Source organism: Papaver somniferum, chromosome 4, assembly GCF_003573695.1.
Source record: "Papaver somniferum cultivar HN1 chromosome 4, ASM357369v1, whole genome shotgun sequence".
NCBI lineage: Eukaryota > Viridiplantae > Streptophyta > Magnoliopsida > Ranunculales > Papaveraceae > Papaver > Papaver somniferum.
Genome location: NC_039361.1, coordinates 87,260,443 through 87,280,581, shown reverse-complemented (window position 1 = coordinate 87,280,581; position 20,139 = coordinate 87,260,443). Strand labels below are relative to the sequence as shown.

The 20,139-nt window shown below is 39.4% G+C and overlaps 1 protein-coding gene and 1 pseudogene across 1 annotated transcript; both read right to left on the bottom strand.

Moving 5' to 3' along the window:
• Positions 1 to 12,590: 12,590 nt before the first annotated feature.
• Positions 12,591 to 14,188, bottom strand: LOC113272768. Its single transcript, XM_026522565.1, has 2 exons — positions 13,637 to 14,188; positions 12,591 to 13,349 (listed from the first exon to the last, which is right to left on the bottom strand). Exons 1-2 carry the CDS (start codon positions 14,186 to 14,188, stop codon positions 12,591 to 12,593), a joined length of 1,311 nt encoding a protein of 436 aa, XP_026378350.1.
• A 3,248-nt stretch (positions 14,189 to 17,436) lies between these two features.
• On the bottom strand, positions 17,437 to 17,536 carry LOC113276763 (annotated as a pseudogene).
• Positions 17,537 to 20,139: the final 2,603 nt, after the last annotated feature.

Here is a 20,139-nt window from a genome sequence, read left to right as displayed (position 1 = left end):
TCAAGAAGCATCTGCGAGTACCGTTGGTGGGAAACTGGATAATTGCAGTTTATTTTAGTTTTCGATTGATTTGATTGACTAACGGTTGTTGAACTTTTATTGCACCTAGTTTGTTTATTCTTGAGAATCTTCTCTTTTGATATAAGATTCACTCAAACTAGATCGAAGTGTCGATGGGATATCTAGAACTGTTTGTAGATCTAAAGACTTCTTGTAATAATCCATTGTTAACAGACTCCGTTCTGGGTATGATTGATCACAAGAGATTCAAGTGGTGTTGTGCAGGTGTTTATTGAAGATTAAAGAAGATTTGAAGATAAAAAAGATTTATGATTTGGTTTCTATATCTTTGGTATGCACAAATCTTGATCGGCTGGGATCCAACTAGAATCATATTTATTCGATTGATTAGTTGTGTAATATCGGCATCACCTTATAGTTTCTTTGTTGATTCTATATTTATTGATTGCAAATCTAAACTCTGCTAATTCGGTAGTTGTTGGATAGATTGATCTAACCAGGCAAAGGAGTTTATTGGTTAATCGGAAGAGCCTTTGCATATGACTTGAGATATCTTCATCTGAAAGAATCAAGAGAGTTGTTACCAAACAGATTAGTTGTTCCTTTACTGTTTGGAATACGATACAAAGGAATTGTTCCAGTGCGTGCACTTATTGAATGTCGGAAGCGCAGGGACACTGAAGAAACTAGGTGAACTATAGGTTTAGTTGCTTTGTCTCAACTATACGAAGTTTGTTAGATTTTTTATAGCGGCTTAATTCTGAGAGTGTTCAATTCTGGACTAGGTCCCGTTTTTTTTTTGCATTTGAGGTTTCCTCGTTAACCAAATCTTGCTATGTCTTTTACTTTTCTATTTCCGCAATTATAATTGTTTTATTAGAATTAGAAGTAAAATACACAAACTTTAATTCTTAATATACTTGATAGTGATTCTATAGAGTTTGGTTAAGTCCGAACCTATCATCAAGTATCATATTTCATTGTTGTATCGTCTTAATCTTGTATTCATAGTTGTTGATGGTGGATTTTTAACAAAGGGTAAAATCGTAACCTTACATGTTCCTGATCCAGCAGTCTGACAAACATTGAAAATTATCTCTCATTAAAGCGTGAAAGCTCATGCCACACCTCTGATCGAGTGTACTGCCCCTCAAAATATCTTTAAAAGTCTCTGATTGAGTATATTACTTCTCAAAGCATATATATATGCAGTCTCTCAGCTAAGACCACAACATATTCCATTAACTGACCAATTTCAGTAATCACTTCTGTAAAGAATCAAAATTATTGGACGGCTCCTAGATGTATTACTCATTAGTATAGAGCACTAACGTCTTCAGGACGTCGCAATGTTCCCTGACTTTACAGAATAAACAATCAAATCGAGTGTTATGCTTTAACTAGATCATACCTCAATTTTCGAATAATTATAATGCTCCTAGACAGCATGCCTGCTAGTATAGAGCCATCAATTAATTATTTCTAGTCGCAAGATTCATCAATTGGATTCCTAGAAGATGTTCTACGCTCTGTATAATATTTCGTTACTTCAATTTATGGCTCTTCCCAGCAGAATTCCATGGGTTAGTAATAAATATTCAACGTACGGGCATCTGAGCCACTATCGAGTAAGCCCCGACCAAAATAGTGCAAGTGTAATCAACAATGATGCACTAACGAGCACTTTAATGCACGAACGAGCATTCAAAAATACGAAGGAACGATGAACCTATGCAAATAGGAAGAAAAATAATAATAATAAAATATTAGCGAAGGCGTTAGGGGACTGGGCTCACCGGACGTCCAGTCATGCCTTGACCAGTCCCACGCATGATTCCATATTTTATCATATTTTATTATTTTCCTTGATCTCATGAAAATCCCTTCATTTGAACAAAAATCCTCCGTCTTAAGGAAACTCCTCAGTTTCATGGTGTTTCCTTCAAATTATGAAAATAATATAAAATTGGGAAAGGTCCACGAGACCGGGCCACTAGCCGGACGGCCATGCCCTAGTCGTGGCCGGTCCCACACACCCCTATTTTATATTATTTTTATTATTGTTTCCTTGATCTCATGGAAACTCCTTAGTTTCAACAAACTCCTTAATTTCATGATATTTCCTTCAGATCATGAAAATAATATAAAATGGGGAAAGGTCCACGAGACCGGGCCACTAGCTAGCCGGCCATGCCCTAGCCGTGGCCGGTCCCACACGCCCCTTATTTCATATTATTATTATTATTATTATTATTATTATTATTATTATTATTATTTCCATCATCTCATGGAAATTCCTTAATCTTATGAAACTCCTCAGTTTCATGGTATTTCCTCCACATCAAGGAAATTACATAAAATTAGGAAATGTGTCACGGGACCGTGGTGCTATTGGCCAGTCATGCCCTAGCCGTGGCCGGTACCACACCTTGAAATTCCCTATTTTATTATTTTTTTCCATCACTTCATGGAAATTCCTTAATTTTATGAAACTCCTTAGTTTCATGATATTTCCTTCACATCAAGGAAATTACATAAGATTAGGAAAGGTGTCACGGGACCGTGGTGCTAGCCGTCCGGTCATGCCCTAGCCGTGTCCAGTCCCACACCTTGCAATTCCTTATTTTATTAATTATATTTCCATCATCTAATGGAAATTCCTTAATTTTATGAAACTCCCTAGTTTCATAAAATCAAGGAAATTACATAAAATTAGGAAAGGTGTCACGGGACCGTGGTGCTAGCCGGCCGGTCATGCCCTAGCCGTGACCGGTCCCACACCTTGTAATTCCTTATTTTATTTTATTAATTATATTCCATCATCTCATGGAAATTCCTCTATTTCAGCAAAATCCTGAATTCTTCATATTTTCTCAAATGTTGCTCAAATGCGCATCAGAAAATGTCAAAACTCTCAGAACTGAGACACGAACACTTTAGTGACATGAGCATATTATCTTGACCGACCAAGGTTGACTCTTTGGCTTGCAAGAGGCCAGTCCTGCACATTTCAATCATTTGACCTAATTTGTTCACATTAGGTTCAAACTCTTCCAAACAACTTGGAATTTCATAAAATGATCGTCAGTCGATCCCGTGACCAACCAAGGACGGTTTCATGACCCCTTGGTCGGTCCTTATTGTCTTCATAATTTATTAGGTTTTATCACCTAAGGTTCAGACGAACATTATTTTAATGAAGGATTAAACCAGCATTTAATCATCTTTTCATCAACTGGTCTTCAAGAGACTTTGGTATTTTGCTCACTTGAGCATCTGGGCGTTACATGGTCGACTCATCATCCCATGTATCCGGTCCCTCCTTCACTCCGTGTTTGATTTTCAATAAATCATCAATTGATCAGCAATTGATCAATATCAGGGTTTCAGATCCAAAGCTCAGGAAAACATAATTCTGAGCAAATTCAAACACTAATAATTTTTGTGTTGATCTCATGATCAACATTCTAATTAATTATGCACGTCCAGTTGCCAATATTTTAATTAATTTTCTATTTGGTTCTGTTTCCAACAATTCATAAAACGAGCAATATTTGCTCAGACTAAGGAATATTGGTTCAACTATCAATATTCAACAATCCATCGAATGAGTAATATTTGCTCGCCTTAACTATCAACATTTACTCGAGAATTATACCTATGTCTCAACAGACGCGTTCAATTCATGAGTCTTAGAACATTTGCAAATTACGTTCGACTCAGCAATACAAGGACTCATCGTCCCGTGAAGTCAGCAACTGGCTAACTAAATACACGTCTGCCTTGCAGACTCCACAATCACGAGATATCAATCGTTTCACATGGGGGGGATATTAACTAGGGTTTTGGTCTGGCGGTCTATGGAACGTGTGTTCATACACACGATGAGAATGTGAGCAAGTCGTGCAATCAGTTGAAGGAGTTAGCAAAGTAATGGGTAGAAAATCAACCAAGTCTCCGCACGATGAGCAACTGGTTTTAACACGATTTCCACTTCCTTACTCTTTGAATCCAGCAACTGTTACACTTCATGGGAGCAAGGTGTTTACAATTCTAGCAATATAAATAAGTCTCTGAATCATGATTGAAAAACAAGGACAATCTTTCATCAAAAAGATAATCTCTCGTCAAACAGACAACAAGAGATTAACATCTCAACATCTGAGCAATTACTCTCAACAGAGCAAATTCAATTAATCAGAAGTTATCTTATTTCTTCACGCAGAATACACAACACACCTACAATCTTCGATCGCCATTGATCTCACACATTTCTCAGCTTCCCTCCTATAGATCGACCCATCCTCTCTTATGACCGAATTGACTCTGGAACGACCATTTTTTTGGTTTAGGCCGGAGTCCTACAGATTAATCTCTCGAAATTAAAGCACTCCCTTCTTGCAGTGCATCCGTGGGAGGTTAAACATTTCCTTGGTTCAAGGAGACTCCTCCGCGCGATCGTCTCCTCAATTCCGTAAAACCCAGCAAATCGTTTTTCCCCATCTACAATAGTCAACCACGCAAGTTATCTTGTTGTCGTATTGTCTCGATCTCATATCCATAGACGATCATACAAAGTGTGAACCGATTCGTTGTATTGTCTCGACTTTGTCCATAGACAATCACTTTCGGTGGAGGACTTATAGGTGGATAAATTAAAGATTGTGGTGTATTTGGGTACCTGATAAGCACATTAGTGCTACATTTTATACCCATATTTATATTAGCTAGGACTCGATATCTTGGCTAACATCACTATTTTAGTGCTTTTATAGAAAATACAAGGGATTCCGATCATTTGAGAAATAAATGCCTAAATAAAAGCTATTATGGCGTTTGCGGCTCAAAGCACCAGAAGGAGCCGATTGAATTGGTTGCGACTCGCTATGGTTCGCATTTTAGTGGCACTACATAAAGCACCACAAGGTCAGAGGGTTCAAGCCAACAAAGAACTGCCTTCGTATGATCATTTGAAAGCCCAGTAGGGGGTAAGCAAGGAGGGGACGCGGCTATATTTCAACCACATTTTATGGGTGAAACGTTCACGGCATCAGAACAAGTGGTGTTGGTTGAGAAATATATTGGCTGACTCGAATCGTTTTGCATGGCTTAATTGCACGTGAATGAAGACTGGTGGTTATCGTGATGGTTTGACAGTAAAAAGGAAGGTGCTGAGACGAATAACTGAGATGCTGCTGTTGTTACTGATGTGATTATTCTCATTCTTTGCAACGAGTCCTATTTACCCAACAGTTTTGCAACAATGATCGTGGGGATGTACGGAGCTTGGCAGCTGAGAAGTTAGAAGAAAAGATGGAGAAAGTGAAGTTATCGTCCGAGAATTGGCTGAATGTTTCCATGGGGATTTTTATGGCTGCAGTTATCAACATGGTCGTATGATCTCGTAGTGTGAAGTACAGGGACAAGAAGAATGTGGAGTTGGGACTCAGAGGGAACTAAACTGAGTTTGGTGATTGTTGGTTTCTGCATGTGCCATCGATTCGATGGCTGTGTATAAAGCTCAGTTGTGACGACGAAAGCAAGCTGGAAAATGGTACCATTTGGAGCTGACTGATTTGTTCGCAATCAGATGAAGAAGAATTATAGAAGCTCCGGTGCCATGGCTAGTGGAGGAAGATGTTTATCTGGACAGGAAATGATGGCAGGGAATGAAGGCATTTTAGGAGTTCGATTCCGGAAGCTCGCTGGAGTTGTTTACATGGAGGGTGAACAGAAGTCAGTTGGATTTTACACGGGTTTGAGCAGCAGAAATCTTGCTTCTCAGCCGGTGGATGCCAGTTTCGAGTTCGAGTGAACATCATGGAGTTGTCGAGAGAGGATTATGAGATTTGTGTCATATTTGAATGGCAGCATCTCTCTACAAAGGTATTAGAAGACATGAGAAGTTGGATTGACTGAGCTATTGGCAATCGGCCCAAGGCAGTGGTCGAATTCAGGGATAATGGAACAGATTTGGAGATTTTGATGGCTGAAATTGGTTACAGTCAAGTAGAGCTGTGGTATTCATGATCGAGAATCGGCTGCTGGCAGTGGTGGTTGAAATTGGTGAGAAGAATCAAAGCCAAGAAGGTAAAGGGTTGGCTGTGATCTGCGATTGGATTCATTTTGCCGTGGGTGGTCTTGATGCCGAGAGATGGATGGGCTGTTGGTTCGAGTACAATGGCTAGTTCAGGAAGTGTGTTAACTAAAGGTGTTGTGGCCGGAGTTTTGTCGGTCATGAAATAGTGATTTGCTTAGCTACTGCAACCGGTGGAGCTGGTGCTTAGAAGACGGAAAGTGATGTTGTGGTCGGCTACGGAAAGACTTGGATTTAGATATCGGTGGACTGTGCCCTAGAAAATTTGCTAGTTCTCAATGCGATTACGTGCCAACATTATTTGGTATCAATATATATCAACAGAGAACAAAAGAAGAAGGGGAGGTGGCACACAGCCGTAAACAGGGAGTAGGGTTTGAGGATTATTTCTCCCATTTTCGTTTTTTGCCTAGTTAGTTTTGATTTGATTTGAGTATGTTTATGGCTTTTGAGAAAGCCATGTCTGGATAGAACCGTGTTAGGGTTTAGATAGAAGCCAATTTGATTATATACTCTACGATGATATTTCTAATAATGATTTGATTGATTAGTAATTTTTCCTTATATATCTTGGTGTTTAATCGTTTAAGTGATTTTCTTGATTATTTATGCTTTTGAATTGATATTTCGTACTTGGGTTAAGTCCTTTGACGTGATATGCTTTAGGATTGATAGGTAATGCTTTAGAATCACTGCCCATGAAGCGAAGGAAATTACAGCGGAGAAACTATATTTTAGAATTTAACATACCATTCTTCCGAGACATGAGATTGATTTCGAAATTTGTCTTGAGTAATAAATAGTGATTAGTAAAAATTATACAATTGAATTGGCGGAAATCAAAAAACCTTAATAACCCATTACTTATTGTGTTACGATTATTTATTATTATATTTTGTCTAGAACATCTGAAAAATCGTTAAACATCATCTTATTGATTAGTTAATTCTTGGTATTAGTTGATAGTAGTATTTTCACACTCATTGTGGGAACGACCTGTACTTGCCATTGTTCTACTAGTTAGACACCATGCACTTGCAGTATTTTATTGTAGGTTTTTGAGCCTATCAAGTTTTTGGCGCCGTTGCCGGGGAGTGGTTGCATAATACTCTCTGATTATATCTTGTACATAGTTTATTTTATTTTATTATTATTATTTTTATGTACATAATTTATTTTTATTTTATATTTTTTTAGTTCTTTTTACGCAATTTGTTTGAATATTTTCCAGGTACCTTAGTCTGAAGTGCTAGAGGCGAAAACATGCACTCGCAAAGCTTTCACAAGAGCCACTCGGAAGATCCATTAGAGGTTTGCTTAGCTCATTTTGGGTATGATTTTCATGATGATAGTGTTATTTGTGAAGTCAATGCTTTGTTAGAGTCCACACCGCTGCTAGACACTAATAAATGGAAGCCCAAACTAGAACCTCTAGATCTATCCGAGTTTCGACTAGTTACATCAGTCGAGAAAGCTCTGACTTTGACCCATAACCCAATATCCGACCTATTAGGGTCTGATTGTTTTCATCTTGATGATATTAATAATGAAACTTTTGTGGATGAGAATGTGTTTATGAGTCATGATATTATTGCTCCATTGAGCCATTGTTCAGAAAGTGAATTTGAGATAACATCTGTTCGTGTGTCTCATTTTGTTGAATTTGAACCAATATCCGTGGATGTTATTTCCGCTGATTTAGAGCCTGATTTAGGGCACACACCTCAACAAGAAGCTATTGAACAGTTTATACCTCTTTGTGTGAATGATTTACATATCCCGACAATGCATGGATCGATTACTAAAGATTATTTTATAAGGGGAATGGATTCACATATATTTTTGGATGATTATAATGTTTGCAGGTGCATATTTTCAGTTGACCGGATTCGTTGGATTGATCCCCAACTTTTCAGACTATATATATATGATTGGCAGCTTACTTTGGGGTACTAACATCACCTCCCTTGAGCACGTGCTACTTCCAAATAGGGAGACAAATACCTTTCGCTTCGTGGGAGTCAATCCATCAGATTTGTTCCCTTTACTCTATATTTTACTTTTGTTTGTTTACTTTTTGCATATTGCATCTTATGAATTTCCCATCTTAATTTCTACGTTGGATGACTCAATTACATTGAGGACAATGTAATGTTTAAGTGTGCGGGAGTGGCATTTTCATTAGGAATTTTGATTGATTTTTTTTTTTGAAAGATATGACCAGCTGTTTAGATGGTCTACAAAAACAAAAAAAAAATCAAAATTATTATTTTTAGAGTATTTTCTATGACCAGCTGTTTAGCGGGTCTTTTTCATTCTTTTTTCAGATTTTCATTTCTATGACCAGCTGTTTAGCGGGTCTACAATTAAAAAAAAAGATCAGCCGTTTAACGGGTCTTTCTGTCTAACTGTTTAGCAGACATCTCTATCCATTGTTTAGTGGATTCGACTCGCTGTTTAGCAGACGTCACTCTTTATCCAGCTGTTTAGCGGATATATTTTTTGTTTTGCTCTAGGACTAACAAAATATAAGTGTGGGGGTGTTGATAAGCACATTAGTGCTACATTTTATACCCATATTTATATTAGTAAGGACTCGATATTTTGGCGAACAACACTATTTTTAGTGCTTTTGTAGAAAGTACAAGCGATTCCGATCATTGGAGAAATAAATGCCTAAATAAAAGCTATTATGGCGTTTGCGGCTCAAATTAATAGAAGGAGCCGATTGAGTTGGTTGCGACTCGCTATGGTTCACATGGTAGTGGCACTACATAAAGCACCACAAGGTCAGAGGGTTCAAGACAACAAAGAACTGCCTTCGTATGATCATTTGAAAGCCCACTAGGGGGTAAGCAAGAGAAGGGACGTGGCTATATTTCAATCACATTTTATGGGTGAAACGTTCACGGCATCAGAACAAGTGGTGTTGGTTGAGAAATATATTGGCTGATTCGAATCGTTTTGCATGGCTTAATTGCACGTGAATGAAGACTAGTGGTTATCGTGATGGTTTGACAGTAAAAAGGAAGGTGCTGAGACGAATAACTGAGATGCTGCTATTGTTAGTGATGTGATTATTCTCATTCTTTAAAACGAGTCCTATTTACCCAACAGTTTGGCAACAATGATCGTGGGGATGTACGGAGCTTAGCAGCTGAGAAGTTAGAAGAAAAGATGGAGAAAGTGAAGTTATCGTCTGAGAATTGGCTGAATGTTTCCATGGGGATTTTTATGGCTGCAGTTGTCAACATGGTCGTATGAGCTCGTAGTGTGAAGTATAGGGACAAGAAGAATGTGGAGTTGGGGCTCAGAGAGAACTGAACTGAGTTTGGTGATTGTTGGTTTCTGCATGTGCCATCGATTCGATGGCTGTGTATAAAGCTCAGTTGTAATGATGAAAGCAAGCTGGAAAATGGTACCATTTTGAGCTGACTGATTTGTTTGCAATCAACTGAAGAAGAATTATAGAAGCTCCGGTGCCATGGGTAGTGGAGGAAGATGTTTACCTGGACAGGAAATGATGGCAGGGAATGATGGCATTTTAGGAGTTCGCCCCGGAAGCTCGCTGGAGTTGTTTACATGGAGAGTGGACAGAAGTCAGTTGGATTGTTGTAAACACCCTTAAATTATCTTTGGGTAATGTGGAGACTAATCCCAATACACAATACAATTATCTGGAGAACTCTACTCTTTTTAGGAGAATTCCTTGCTTTTATAGGCAAAGCCCCACATGTGGATACCGTACAGTGTACCTTAATACCTTTTCTAGGAAGTCTTCCATTATTAGCCGTACACATGTACTATCACATGTGGGACTATTTGGGCGCCCATCGGTTATTATCTTCAGGGCAGCCTGCCTTGGGGCAACCCGCCAGCGCACATGGCGACTCCGGTCTTGGCAGTGGTGGCTTTGGCTCATAACCAAAGCCCCATTATCGTCCCCGGCTATTAGTTAAATTCCCATGTTTACATTAGCATCCTGACTGTATTTTCGAGGCTTGTAGACTCGGCGGTCAGTCATTAACTCATGCTCAGAACAATGTCTCCTTTTGATTCCTCTTTTCGTGAAGCCCCCAATTAATTGCAACTCCAAGCCTGAGGCTCTCTACTTTTACTGAAGCCCCCTGTCAGTCATGATCCTTGTTTCTCTCATAATTCCTTGTCCCAATGTTTCCTCCCGTCTTCCACGCGTCTTTCTTTCTTTTGTGTTGATCCTCTTTATGACTCGTTTCAAGCGCTCTCCTCTGTTAGTATAAGTACCTGTCTTGACAATTGTCTTGCTATTTTTCCTTCTCCCCAACTCTTTTTTCTTTTTCTTTCTGGGATTTTCCGTGGTCGTGATGGCGCATCACCGGGAAGGTCATTCTGTATTCCTTGGGTCGACACCTGTCTTGGTGATTAGAGGAGACTCTGCCAAGGAGGCTCGTCGTTTATCATTAGTTCGAGAAGTAGATTGATTAGTGACCCATCTTCGGGCAGTGCATGCTCGTCTTTGGTCCGAGTGGGTGGAACAATCGAAAAAGCATGAAATGGCTGTTCAGGCAAAGGTTTCCCTGGAAGCGCTAGGTCGTACTTATCAATTGTTGGTGGATATGGATACTGAGTGCGTAAGGGCACGTCGTTCCTTGGATGAGGCTCGCTCTTTCTTGGCAGAGGTTGATCAAGCTATCGCCCATCATCGTGCAGTTTAGCCGTGGGCGTCTCGCTCGTGCTTTCCCTTTGCTGTTTTCTCTTTTCCCTTTTTCTTCTTCTTATCTTGCGTTTCAGATGAGTGGCAGTTGAATTCATTAATGACTATAATTAATTACCCATCTATAAAAGGGAGTTTAATTATCTTTCTTTTCTTTCTAAGTCTTAATCAATTTTTCTTTTTTTAATGTCTCGTGTCCGCCTGGTCTTGGAAATAGTTCGTCTTGAACACCATTCCCGAGTTCTTCCCATTGTTTTTAACCAGCTCACCACTTTCCATGCTCATTGGGATGTTCTCATAGCAAACCCGGAGCGTCTGATGGATGAAGCTCGGGATGAAGGTCTCCTGCTGCCTCCTCTATTTTTCGTGTACTAGCTCTATTATCAGAGAAAACGTTTGATAACATTCTTTCGTATACTTTCGACGCTCGTGGTAAGGACACAGTCGCCATTGCTCTGGCGCGGGCACGAGAGGAGATCCGTCGCCTTCTTTGATAGTTTGTTTTAGAATTTCATTTTCTTGTTTTGGATGTACAACTTCCTTGATTAGTTTATTTTTTATTTTCTTGCTTCTGATGTAAGACTATAATTTGTTTCTTTATTGTTTTATGTGTTGCTCTGTTTGTCAATGTCATGGATGTAACCATTTGGTTTTCATGTTTCTTGCCATGTTTTATGAGTTCATTCCTCCCCCTCCCCCCTTTTTTTTGGTTTGGAGGGTGAGCTCCCTATGTAACGGCGGGGATTTCCGGGGTAGGGTCGAGTTTGTTCATGTTCAATCAATGGTGTGTGAATGAATCTAGTAATGGTGTGTCAGGAGGGGTTTCTCCCTCCCCCTCTTTTTGTTGGGAAGTTCCTGAGGTAGGGTCTCTTCCCATTCCGGTTAAATTTTGGAGGACGTGTATTGCCCGTGATTACTCTGTATAGATACATGGTTAAGCATAGAATATGAAGGAAATAAATTCCTTATTAGAAGTTTAGATTATGCGGAGAAATACCGTGTTTGGCATGTCCGGGGTTCACTCCCAGTGCCTTTTTTTGTAGTGTTTTCTACCGAGTATGTGGTTGCGTCAATCTAAATTGACGAGTCAGGATATGCTGAAGTAGAGAAAGATGTAGAGTAGTAGAGGATGCATTGTTTCACTCAAAAAAAAAAGGGTAGCAGTGGGCATTTCCCTTGAGTTTAAGAAACTTGGACTATAGTTTATTTATGCATAGAACTTTTTTAGCCAGGTCCCATTGATTTTGGAGTTGCGTTTGCCTTTAATCTCGGTGCCATCGGCATGTTCGAGTTTGTAGTATCCAGATCCCCCGACTTTGCGTATGCAGAATGGTCCTTCCCAGTTTGGGGAAAATTTGCCAGTACTGCCTTCTCTTTGGACATGTGGGGATACGGAAATTACAAGTTCCCCTTTTTCGAAGTGTCTTTCTTTGACATGTTGGTTGTAGAATCTTGCTTGTCGCTCACGATATTACTTGTTCTTGTTTTCGGCAATATCCCACCGTTCGTCAATCATGTCAAGGGAACGATTCGTGTCGAGGCTATTATTACTACAGCAGGTATGATAACATCTTCCCCGTATACCAAGTTGTATGGTGAAGACCCTGTGGATGTTCGCTTGGCAATTCGGTATACCATTAGGGCAAGTGGGAGTTCTTCATGCCATGCTCTTTTGTTTTCATAAAGGCTTCTGCTTAATATTATGATCAAAGATTTATTAGTAGATTCCACTTTCCCATTACCCTGTGGATAATAGGGGGTTGATACCTTTTGCTTAATTCAGAAGGCTCTCAAGAGCTTTGTTACATCGCTATTGACAAAGGGTGTACCATTGTCGGAAATGATGTACATAGGAATTCCGAAACGACATACTATGTGTTCTTTGATAAAGGCCGAGATCACTTCTCCGGTAGTTCCCTTTAGCGGTATAGCCTCAACCCATTTTGTGAAATATTCCGTGGCAGTGATGATGTATTCGTGTTGTTTAGATGATTTAGGGTTGATTGGTCCGATGATGTCTAGCCCCCAACTGTGAAAGGGACATGGAGTACAAGTGTCCTGGAGCATGGTATGTGGTGCATGGATTAAATTCCCATGGATTTGGAATTGCTCACACTTTTCCACATATTCAGTGATGTCACTTTCCATTGTTGGCCAGTAATACCCTGCATCGTGGATTTGAGTGAAAAGTCTTGCCTTTCCTTGGTGTTCCCCGTCATGACTTATTTCCATGATGCGAGTGGCATTTGCTTGATCCACACATTTTAGCGTTTTTTTATTAAAGCATCGGCGAAAGAGTTCCCCATCTATGACGAAGAATTTAGGGGCTCTCTTTTCCAGCTTCTTGGCAGCTTTTTTATCATATGGAAGAGTCCCTTCAGTCAGATACTCGATGTATGGGGTACGCCAGTCTTCCCCATCAATAATGAAGGCTTTCCCATGTACCGGGGCTCCTTGACAAGCTTCACAATTGTCTTGCAAGGTTTGAGCTTGTTGTACCATATCTGGCCAATGAAAACCATCCCGTTGGATCCTTCTCTGCAGGGGTATTTCGAGTCCAAGACCGCAAGTACGTTCATGAATTTGGTGTAATAATTTTTTTGCTTCCATGCTGCCTACGGACCTGCATAGGATCCCCCCGGTGGTAATAAAGTATAATCTCCCATCTATTATTTTGTATTTGCTCAAAGTCTTCCACGGAAACTGCCGATCCTCAGGTTGCTGCTTAAGGTCCTTTAGAATTGGACGTCGCCAATCGTCCCCGTCCTCAAACCAAGTTGATGGGATTGTGTTTTTTTTACCACCGTGATGGTTTCTTCACTCACATTTATCATCTGCAAACTAGATGCTAAAGTGGCCAAGGCATCAGCATGTTTATTAGTTGTTCTGCCCGTGTAGGCAAGTGACACACTCTCGAATTCCCCGATTAATCTCTGGGATTTGTCTCTGTATGCATTCAATGTCGGCTCTTTAACGCTAAATTCTCCTAACATTTGCTGTATTAGAAGATGAGAGTCTCCTTTAACTTCAATGTCTTGAGATCCAAGGTCCTTGGCGAACTTCAACCCCAAAAGGAAAGCTTCATACTCAGCAGCGTTATTTGTACATGGGAAGCCGAGTTTGAAATCTTTGGATATTAATTCGTCATCCGGGGTGATCAGAACAACCCCGGAACCTCCTTTGTCCCCGTGTGACGAACCATCGAAGTAAAGTAACCACGACTTGGATTCTGCTGCCACGGGGATGTCTTCGTGGAAAGGAGTTGTTGCACACCCTAGGAAGGCTGCCAACAAGTATGCGATGGCTTGACCTCGGATCCCCTTGGATTTTTCTGGTTGGAGGGAGAACTCAAAGAGTTGTACTGACCAGCGAGCCATTCGCCGGACGGGATAGTGGTTGCGTAAAATTAAGCTATCGGGTTTCCCGAGGCCACTACATATGTTTGATGTGCTAGTAGGCAGTTGATAGACACATTTTTGTGTCCGATTTGTCTCGATTCTATATATTGTTAGGGCTCATTTTTGTACTTATTATGGTGTTCTATTTATTTGTAGGTATTTTTGGCCAATAAACATTTTTGGAAAAAATTGGCTCGAAAAGTTGTGGGAAAGCACCCGGCGGACATTTGCTCTTCGGACTCTCACTTTGGATAAGGGGTAACCTAATTACTAAGGGGTCTCCCATTTACAGGCATCTACTAATCGCACCCCTACTCTGGATAAGGGGCAACCATCTTCAACATTTCAAAAACCAGGTTTTGGCGAGAAAATAGGTGCAGTGAAGAAAAGTTTTGGCAATCGTTATTTAGAGGAGTTTGAGGTCGATTAAACCTCTGATTTTCATAGGATAGACTCCTCATGGGTCTAGGAATCTGATATGGGTGTTTAAATCGATTAGATTGGGTTTAATCGATGGATTTTTATCACAACAGAAAATATGGAAAGTCACATGTGTGACCTGTTTTAGGGAATTTTAGAGAGATTAAAGTGCTGTAAACCTTCCTAAAGATTTGTATCTATCTAAGGAAGAGTTTAGAATAAAAAGGAAAGCTCAGAAACGCGTAAAAATTTTAAAACAAGAAATTGCCGCAACTTGGTCGTGAAGAGAAGGAAAGATATTTTGGAAGATGTGGGAGAGATTTAATCCGTATTTTTGATATAAATAGATGTCTTGGGTCATATAGAAGAGGTGTCGAGAGTTCGGGAACCTAAGGAGAGCCAGAGAAGAAGAAATCAGAGCTTTACCAAACTCTGTTTCTGCTGCTGCTGCTGCTGAAGAGGAACAACGCGAAGAACATTGACGCACGGGAAACAGTCGCAAAACAGTGTGTTTAACAGCTGAAGAACATCAAGCTGTGCAGGGCAGTCGTATTCTAGGGTCTTAAAATCAACGACAAAGCAACAGTTTTTCTGTAACAGTTCCATTGTAACAGTTGTTTTGCAACACCAATACACTGTTGCAAACAGTTTGTGTTATTACTTTTCACTCTTTTAATCATCTTTTGAGCAACAAACACATATTTTGAAATCATGATTAATATGAGGAGCTAAACCCCATTGCTGAGGCGATAGAGGAAGCTATTTTTCCAACAAAAAGTGGTATATTCTATTTTATCTTTTTATTTGCAATAATTATATGATTATTTGCCTTGAACTATTATTGAATATGATTTTTATTTGAGTGATTGTGATATATTTTGATGGAGTATGCTTAGTTTTAAGTCTTTTGATGCTTCATACTTGGTATTTACAATTATTACTTTTGATGCAATATTTTAGAATCAAATTAAACGAGAAAATTGCATAAATATAAGTATTGGTTTAATCACTTTGAACTTGGAAAATAGTGGAATCTTAGCCTTAGTGTTTCTTTTAGTATTGATATCATCTTTGATTGAGTTTGCTATAATTTTTAGTGAGTTTTCTATTTTAATACTAGAATTTAAGTCTAATTAATATCCTTCACAAGTCTGAGAATCGAACCACTTTTACCACTATTTCTAAACTACATCAATTTTTGGCACCGCCGACGCGGACTTGTTTTTAGGGTTTTAGATTTATTTATTTTATTTTATTATTTTTGTCCTTTTTTATGTTTTTGAGTATTTATCTTGTGACTACAGGTTCTGGATCATAAAGAAAATTGAGCCAAGGAGTTTGGTGATTTCATAAAGACTTGGAGCTAAAGATTAAAGCAAAAAGAACAGAAAAGAAGACAGTTTTATTTTAGGGTTTGTTTATTTTATTTTTTTTAAAAAAAAAAAAACTGTATTAGGTTTATTATTTTTGTAATTTTTCTTTATTTTTTTGGACTTTTGGACTTTGGGACTTTCGGACATTATTTTATTTATTACCCTACGGAAGGGTACTTTAAATATAAACTGTTTGCAGAGAATGAGGAAAATTACGATATTGTCTCTGCACCTTGAGTTCGTACACTAGACATCGGAGTCAGTGGCCCGAGTCGACTACAACCGATTCATCCCCCGTCTGGAACGGGAGGTAAGATTCTAAACACTTGCGAATCCTCTGTCAGCGAGTTACTGGACTCCTTCGTATGCATATATGTTGAGGACTGAATACGGACATTTATTTTTCTAGTAAAGGGCAAGGCCTGTCCATACAAGATAAGGGTTCGGATTTCATTACCGTTCTCTTCTTGCCCGCTTTAGGAACACGTAACCTACGCGAACCTAAGCCTAAAATTTTGACTAGAACGAGACCGATAGGGTAACGAGCTTAACAGGAAAGTCATTCGAAAAATATTGGTTACTCTTTTAAGCATACTTCGAAGTTCTTGAAGGTTTCTGTAAGTTGAATGCGTGACTGCGCCGCCTTGTAATACCGGTGAGTCCTTGGGTATCAAAGCTCCACCGAGTTTCCCTCGCCTCTATTCAACTTACATTAACTCGGATTGATTCCAGAGGGGTTTGCTTAAATTGTAACGAATTCCCGTTCGAAGGATTAGAAGCTGGTCTAGAAACAATCTAAGTGGAGCCATCATGCTTTTTGTTTTCTAGAAATCAATAGGTTTGATTTGGTTGAGTCGTCCTTGATCTGTGTTTGCTTACCCTTCCAATTTAGAAAATTCTATTGTATGCCTGAACGTAAAAGAGACGCACTAGGTAGATTTGTTAAAGAGAAACTTAGTAGTTCGAAGCGTCTCGATTACCTTAATCTAGAAATTCCGACTTTAGAAGAGTCTGTTTTTGAACGTCCTTTGACTGAGGAGAGAATCCCTGTTGCTCCGATAGCGCCAGAAATGGCAACTTTGAAAGCTTTGTTGAATCCAACTAGGACTACCCGTCCTTCGTGTATTAAGTTAGCTGAAATGGAGGCACCCTATGAACTGAAACCTGGGACCTTACAGATGCTCCCAATCTTTTTAGGGAAAGAAAATGAAAACCTTTATTACCATGTTAGGGATTTTTAGGAAATTTGTAGTACTCTAAGAATTAGAGGCTTAGATGATAATTCTTTGAAACTTAGGTTATTCCCATTTTCCCTGAAAGATAAGGCCAAGTCGTGGCTTTATAGTTTGGACTCCGAGTCAATTGAGACATATGAACAACTTACATCTACCCTTTTCAATAAGTTTTTCCCTAGGCACAAAACATCGTCTATTAGGACGCAAATATGCACATTTTCACAACAAGAGGGAGAATCTTTATATAGGTATTTGGAAAGGTTCAATGATTTATTATCCCAGTGTCCTCATCATGGTTTAGAAAAGGTTAGGCTAGTTCAGATCCTTTATGAGGGTTTAGATTATTCCACAACTACCATGGTTGAGTCTCCATGCACTGGTGGATTTGAAAACCAAACTATTGATGCAGCGATGAAATATTTTAATGAAATCGCCGAAAAAACCCAGCAATGGGAAAATAGTAGGGCACCCCAGAAAACAATTCTTTTAAGTAGATGAAACGTTAATAGGGTAGAAGGAGACTATGAATCAGATGCCAAAATTGCTGTTATAGCAAAAAGGTTAGAAGCCTTAGAAGTGGGCCAGACTGGTGGTAGAGTGGAGCCTTTTTGGGAAGGCCAGAATATTGAAGATCAGGCCAATGCTCTTTATAATAACATTAGATTTGATAACCGTCAAAAGATTGACCCATATTCAGAAACCTATAATCCTGGTTGGAGAAACCATCCGAACCTTTCGTGGTCTAAAGGCCAAAGTCAAGGTCAGTTTTGTAATTCTAATGCTCCCCCAGGTTTTGGCTATACTAAGAATCCTTCAGGACTAGCTCAGTTTCAGAATCAGTCAGATAAGAAAATCCTAAGTTTCGAGGAATCTCTCTCCTTGTTAACTCAGCAAACTGCAAAATTCCAGTTATCCGTAGAACAGAGTCTACAAGCTAGTAACAGGATAGGACAAGAAAATAGTCAGGCTATTTTCGAGTTAAAACCCAGGTTGGTCTGATAAGTGATTCTTTGAGAGAAAAATGTAAGTTTCCTAGTCAAACACAACCCAACCCTAGAGGAGTTCATGAATTAGATGCAAAACCATCGAATCAATTGAATGTTGTTAGAACCCTTAGAAGTGGTAGAGTTGTAGACAATAAGGTAACCATGCCCGATAGTGAACATAGTGTAGTTCACCCCTCTCAGGACCAATAGCTGAAGAGACTGATAAAGTTTCTGATGATGTGAATTCGGTTCCTGAAAGGTCTGATTTTAGTCCTAGAGCCCCATTTCGTCAGCTATTAGTACCAACAAAGAAGGAATCGAACTTTAATGACATAGTGGAGGTTTTTAAGCAAGTTACCATAAACCTTCCCTTATTAGATGCAATTAGACAAATTCCTGCTTATGCCAAGTTCCTTAAGGATATGTGTACGCGAAAGCGAAAACTTAGCGTCCATAAGAAAGCCTTTTTAGCTAGTCACGTAAGTTCAATCATTCAGAACACCACAACTCCAAAGTACAAAGACCAAGGTTCTCCTACCATTGCTTGCACAATAGGTAACTTCCGGGTAGAAAAAGCTTTACTTTACTTAGGAGCCAGTGTGAACTTACTTCCATTCCATGTATACTTACAGCTAGGACTTGGTGAAATGAAACCTACTCAGATGACACTGCAGTTAGCTGATAGGTCTGTTAAAATCCCTCAAGGTGTTATCTAGGATATTCTTATTGAGGTCGACAAGTTTATTTATCCAGTGGATTTCGTGGTCCTAGATACCCAACCTGTCCCTGACCCAGAGAACCAGATACCTGTGATTTTAGGTTGCCCATTTTTAGCTACGTTTAATACGATCATTAACTGTCGAAATGGTGTGATGAGTTTATCTTTTGGTAATATGACTATGAAGATGAACGTTTTTAATGTCAGTAAGCAACCTCATGAGCTAGATGGCACATGTGTTAAGGAGATGAACATGATAGAAGCCTTAGTTCAGGAGTCATTACCAAACATCTTGTCTGAAGACCCATTAGAAAGTTTTCTATCCCATTTTGGTTTAGATTTTGATGACGATAACATTATTGAACAGGTGAATGCTCTATTAGATTCTACCCCTGTGTTAGACACTAATAGATGGAAATCTAGGTTCTAACCGTTACCAGTTTCTGAGACTACCCTAATTCTTTCTTTAGAAGATCCCCCAAAGTTGGACCTTAAACCACTACCCGATACTCTAAAGTATGTGTTTTTAGGACCATCTGAGACTTTACCTGTGATTGTAGCTTCCAATTTGGATAGTGATCAGGAAAGTAGGCTAGTAAATGTACTTCAAGACAATAAGGAAGCTTTAGGGTGGACTATAACAGACATTAAGGGTATAAGTCCTACTGTGTGTATGCATCAGATTCATTTAGAGGAAGACTCCAAACCTTCTAGGGAGATGCAACGTCGACTGAACCCTAACATGAAAGAGGTAGTTCGAAAAGAGGTGATTAAGTTGTTAGATGCGGGTATTATTTACCCAATTTCAGACAGTACGTGGGTCATCCCTGTTCAGGTTGTCCCCAAGAAATCAGGTATCATTGTAGTCCAGAATGATAATAATGAATTAATCCCAACCCGAGTGACCACGGGATGGCGTGTGTGTATTGACTATAGGAAATTGAACAAGGTCACAAGGAAGGATCACTTTCCCCTTCCTTTTATTGACCAAATGCTAGAGCGATTAGCTGGACATAGTCACTATTGCTTCTTGGATGGCTATTCCGGTTATAATCAGATCGTTATTTCCCCAGAAGACCAAGAGAAAACCACTTTTACCTGTCCCTTTGGTACCTTTGCGTATAGACGCATGCCTTTCGGGCTTTGTAATGCCCCGCGACTTTTCAGCGTTGCATGATGAGCATATTTTCTGATATGG

Coding starts and splice junctions, on each gene's coding strand:
- LOC113272768 (XM_026522565.1), bottom strand. CDS start 14,188: ATGGCTCGCTGGTCAGTACAACTCTTTGAGTTCTCCCTCCAACCAGAA. Junction 13,350..13,636: donor CTAGTTTGCAGATGATAAAT/GTGAGTGAAGAA, acceptor ATACCCCTGCAG/AGAAGGATCCAACGGGATGG.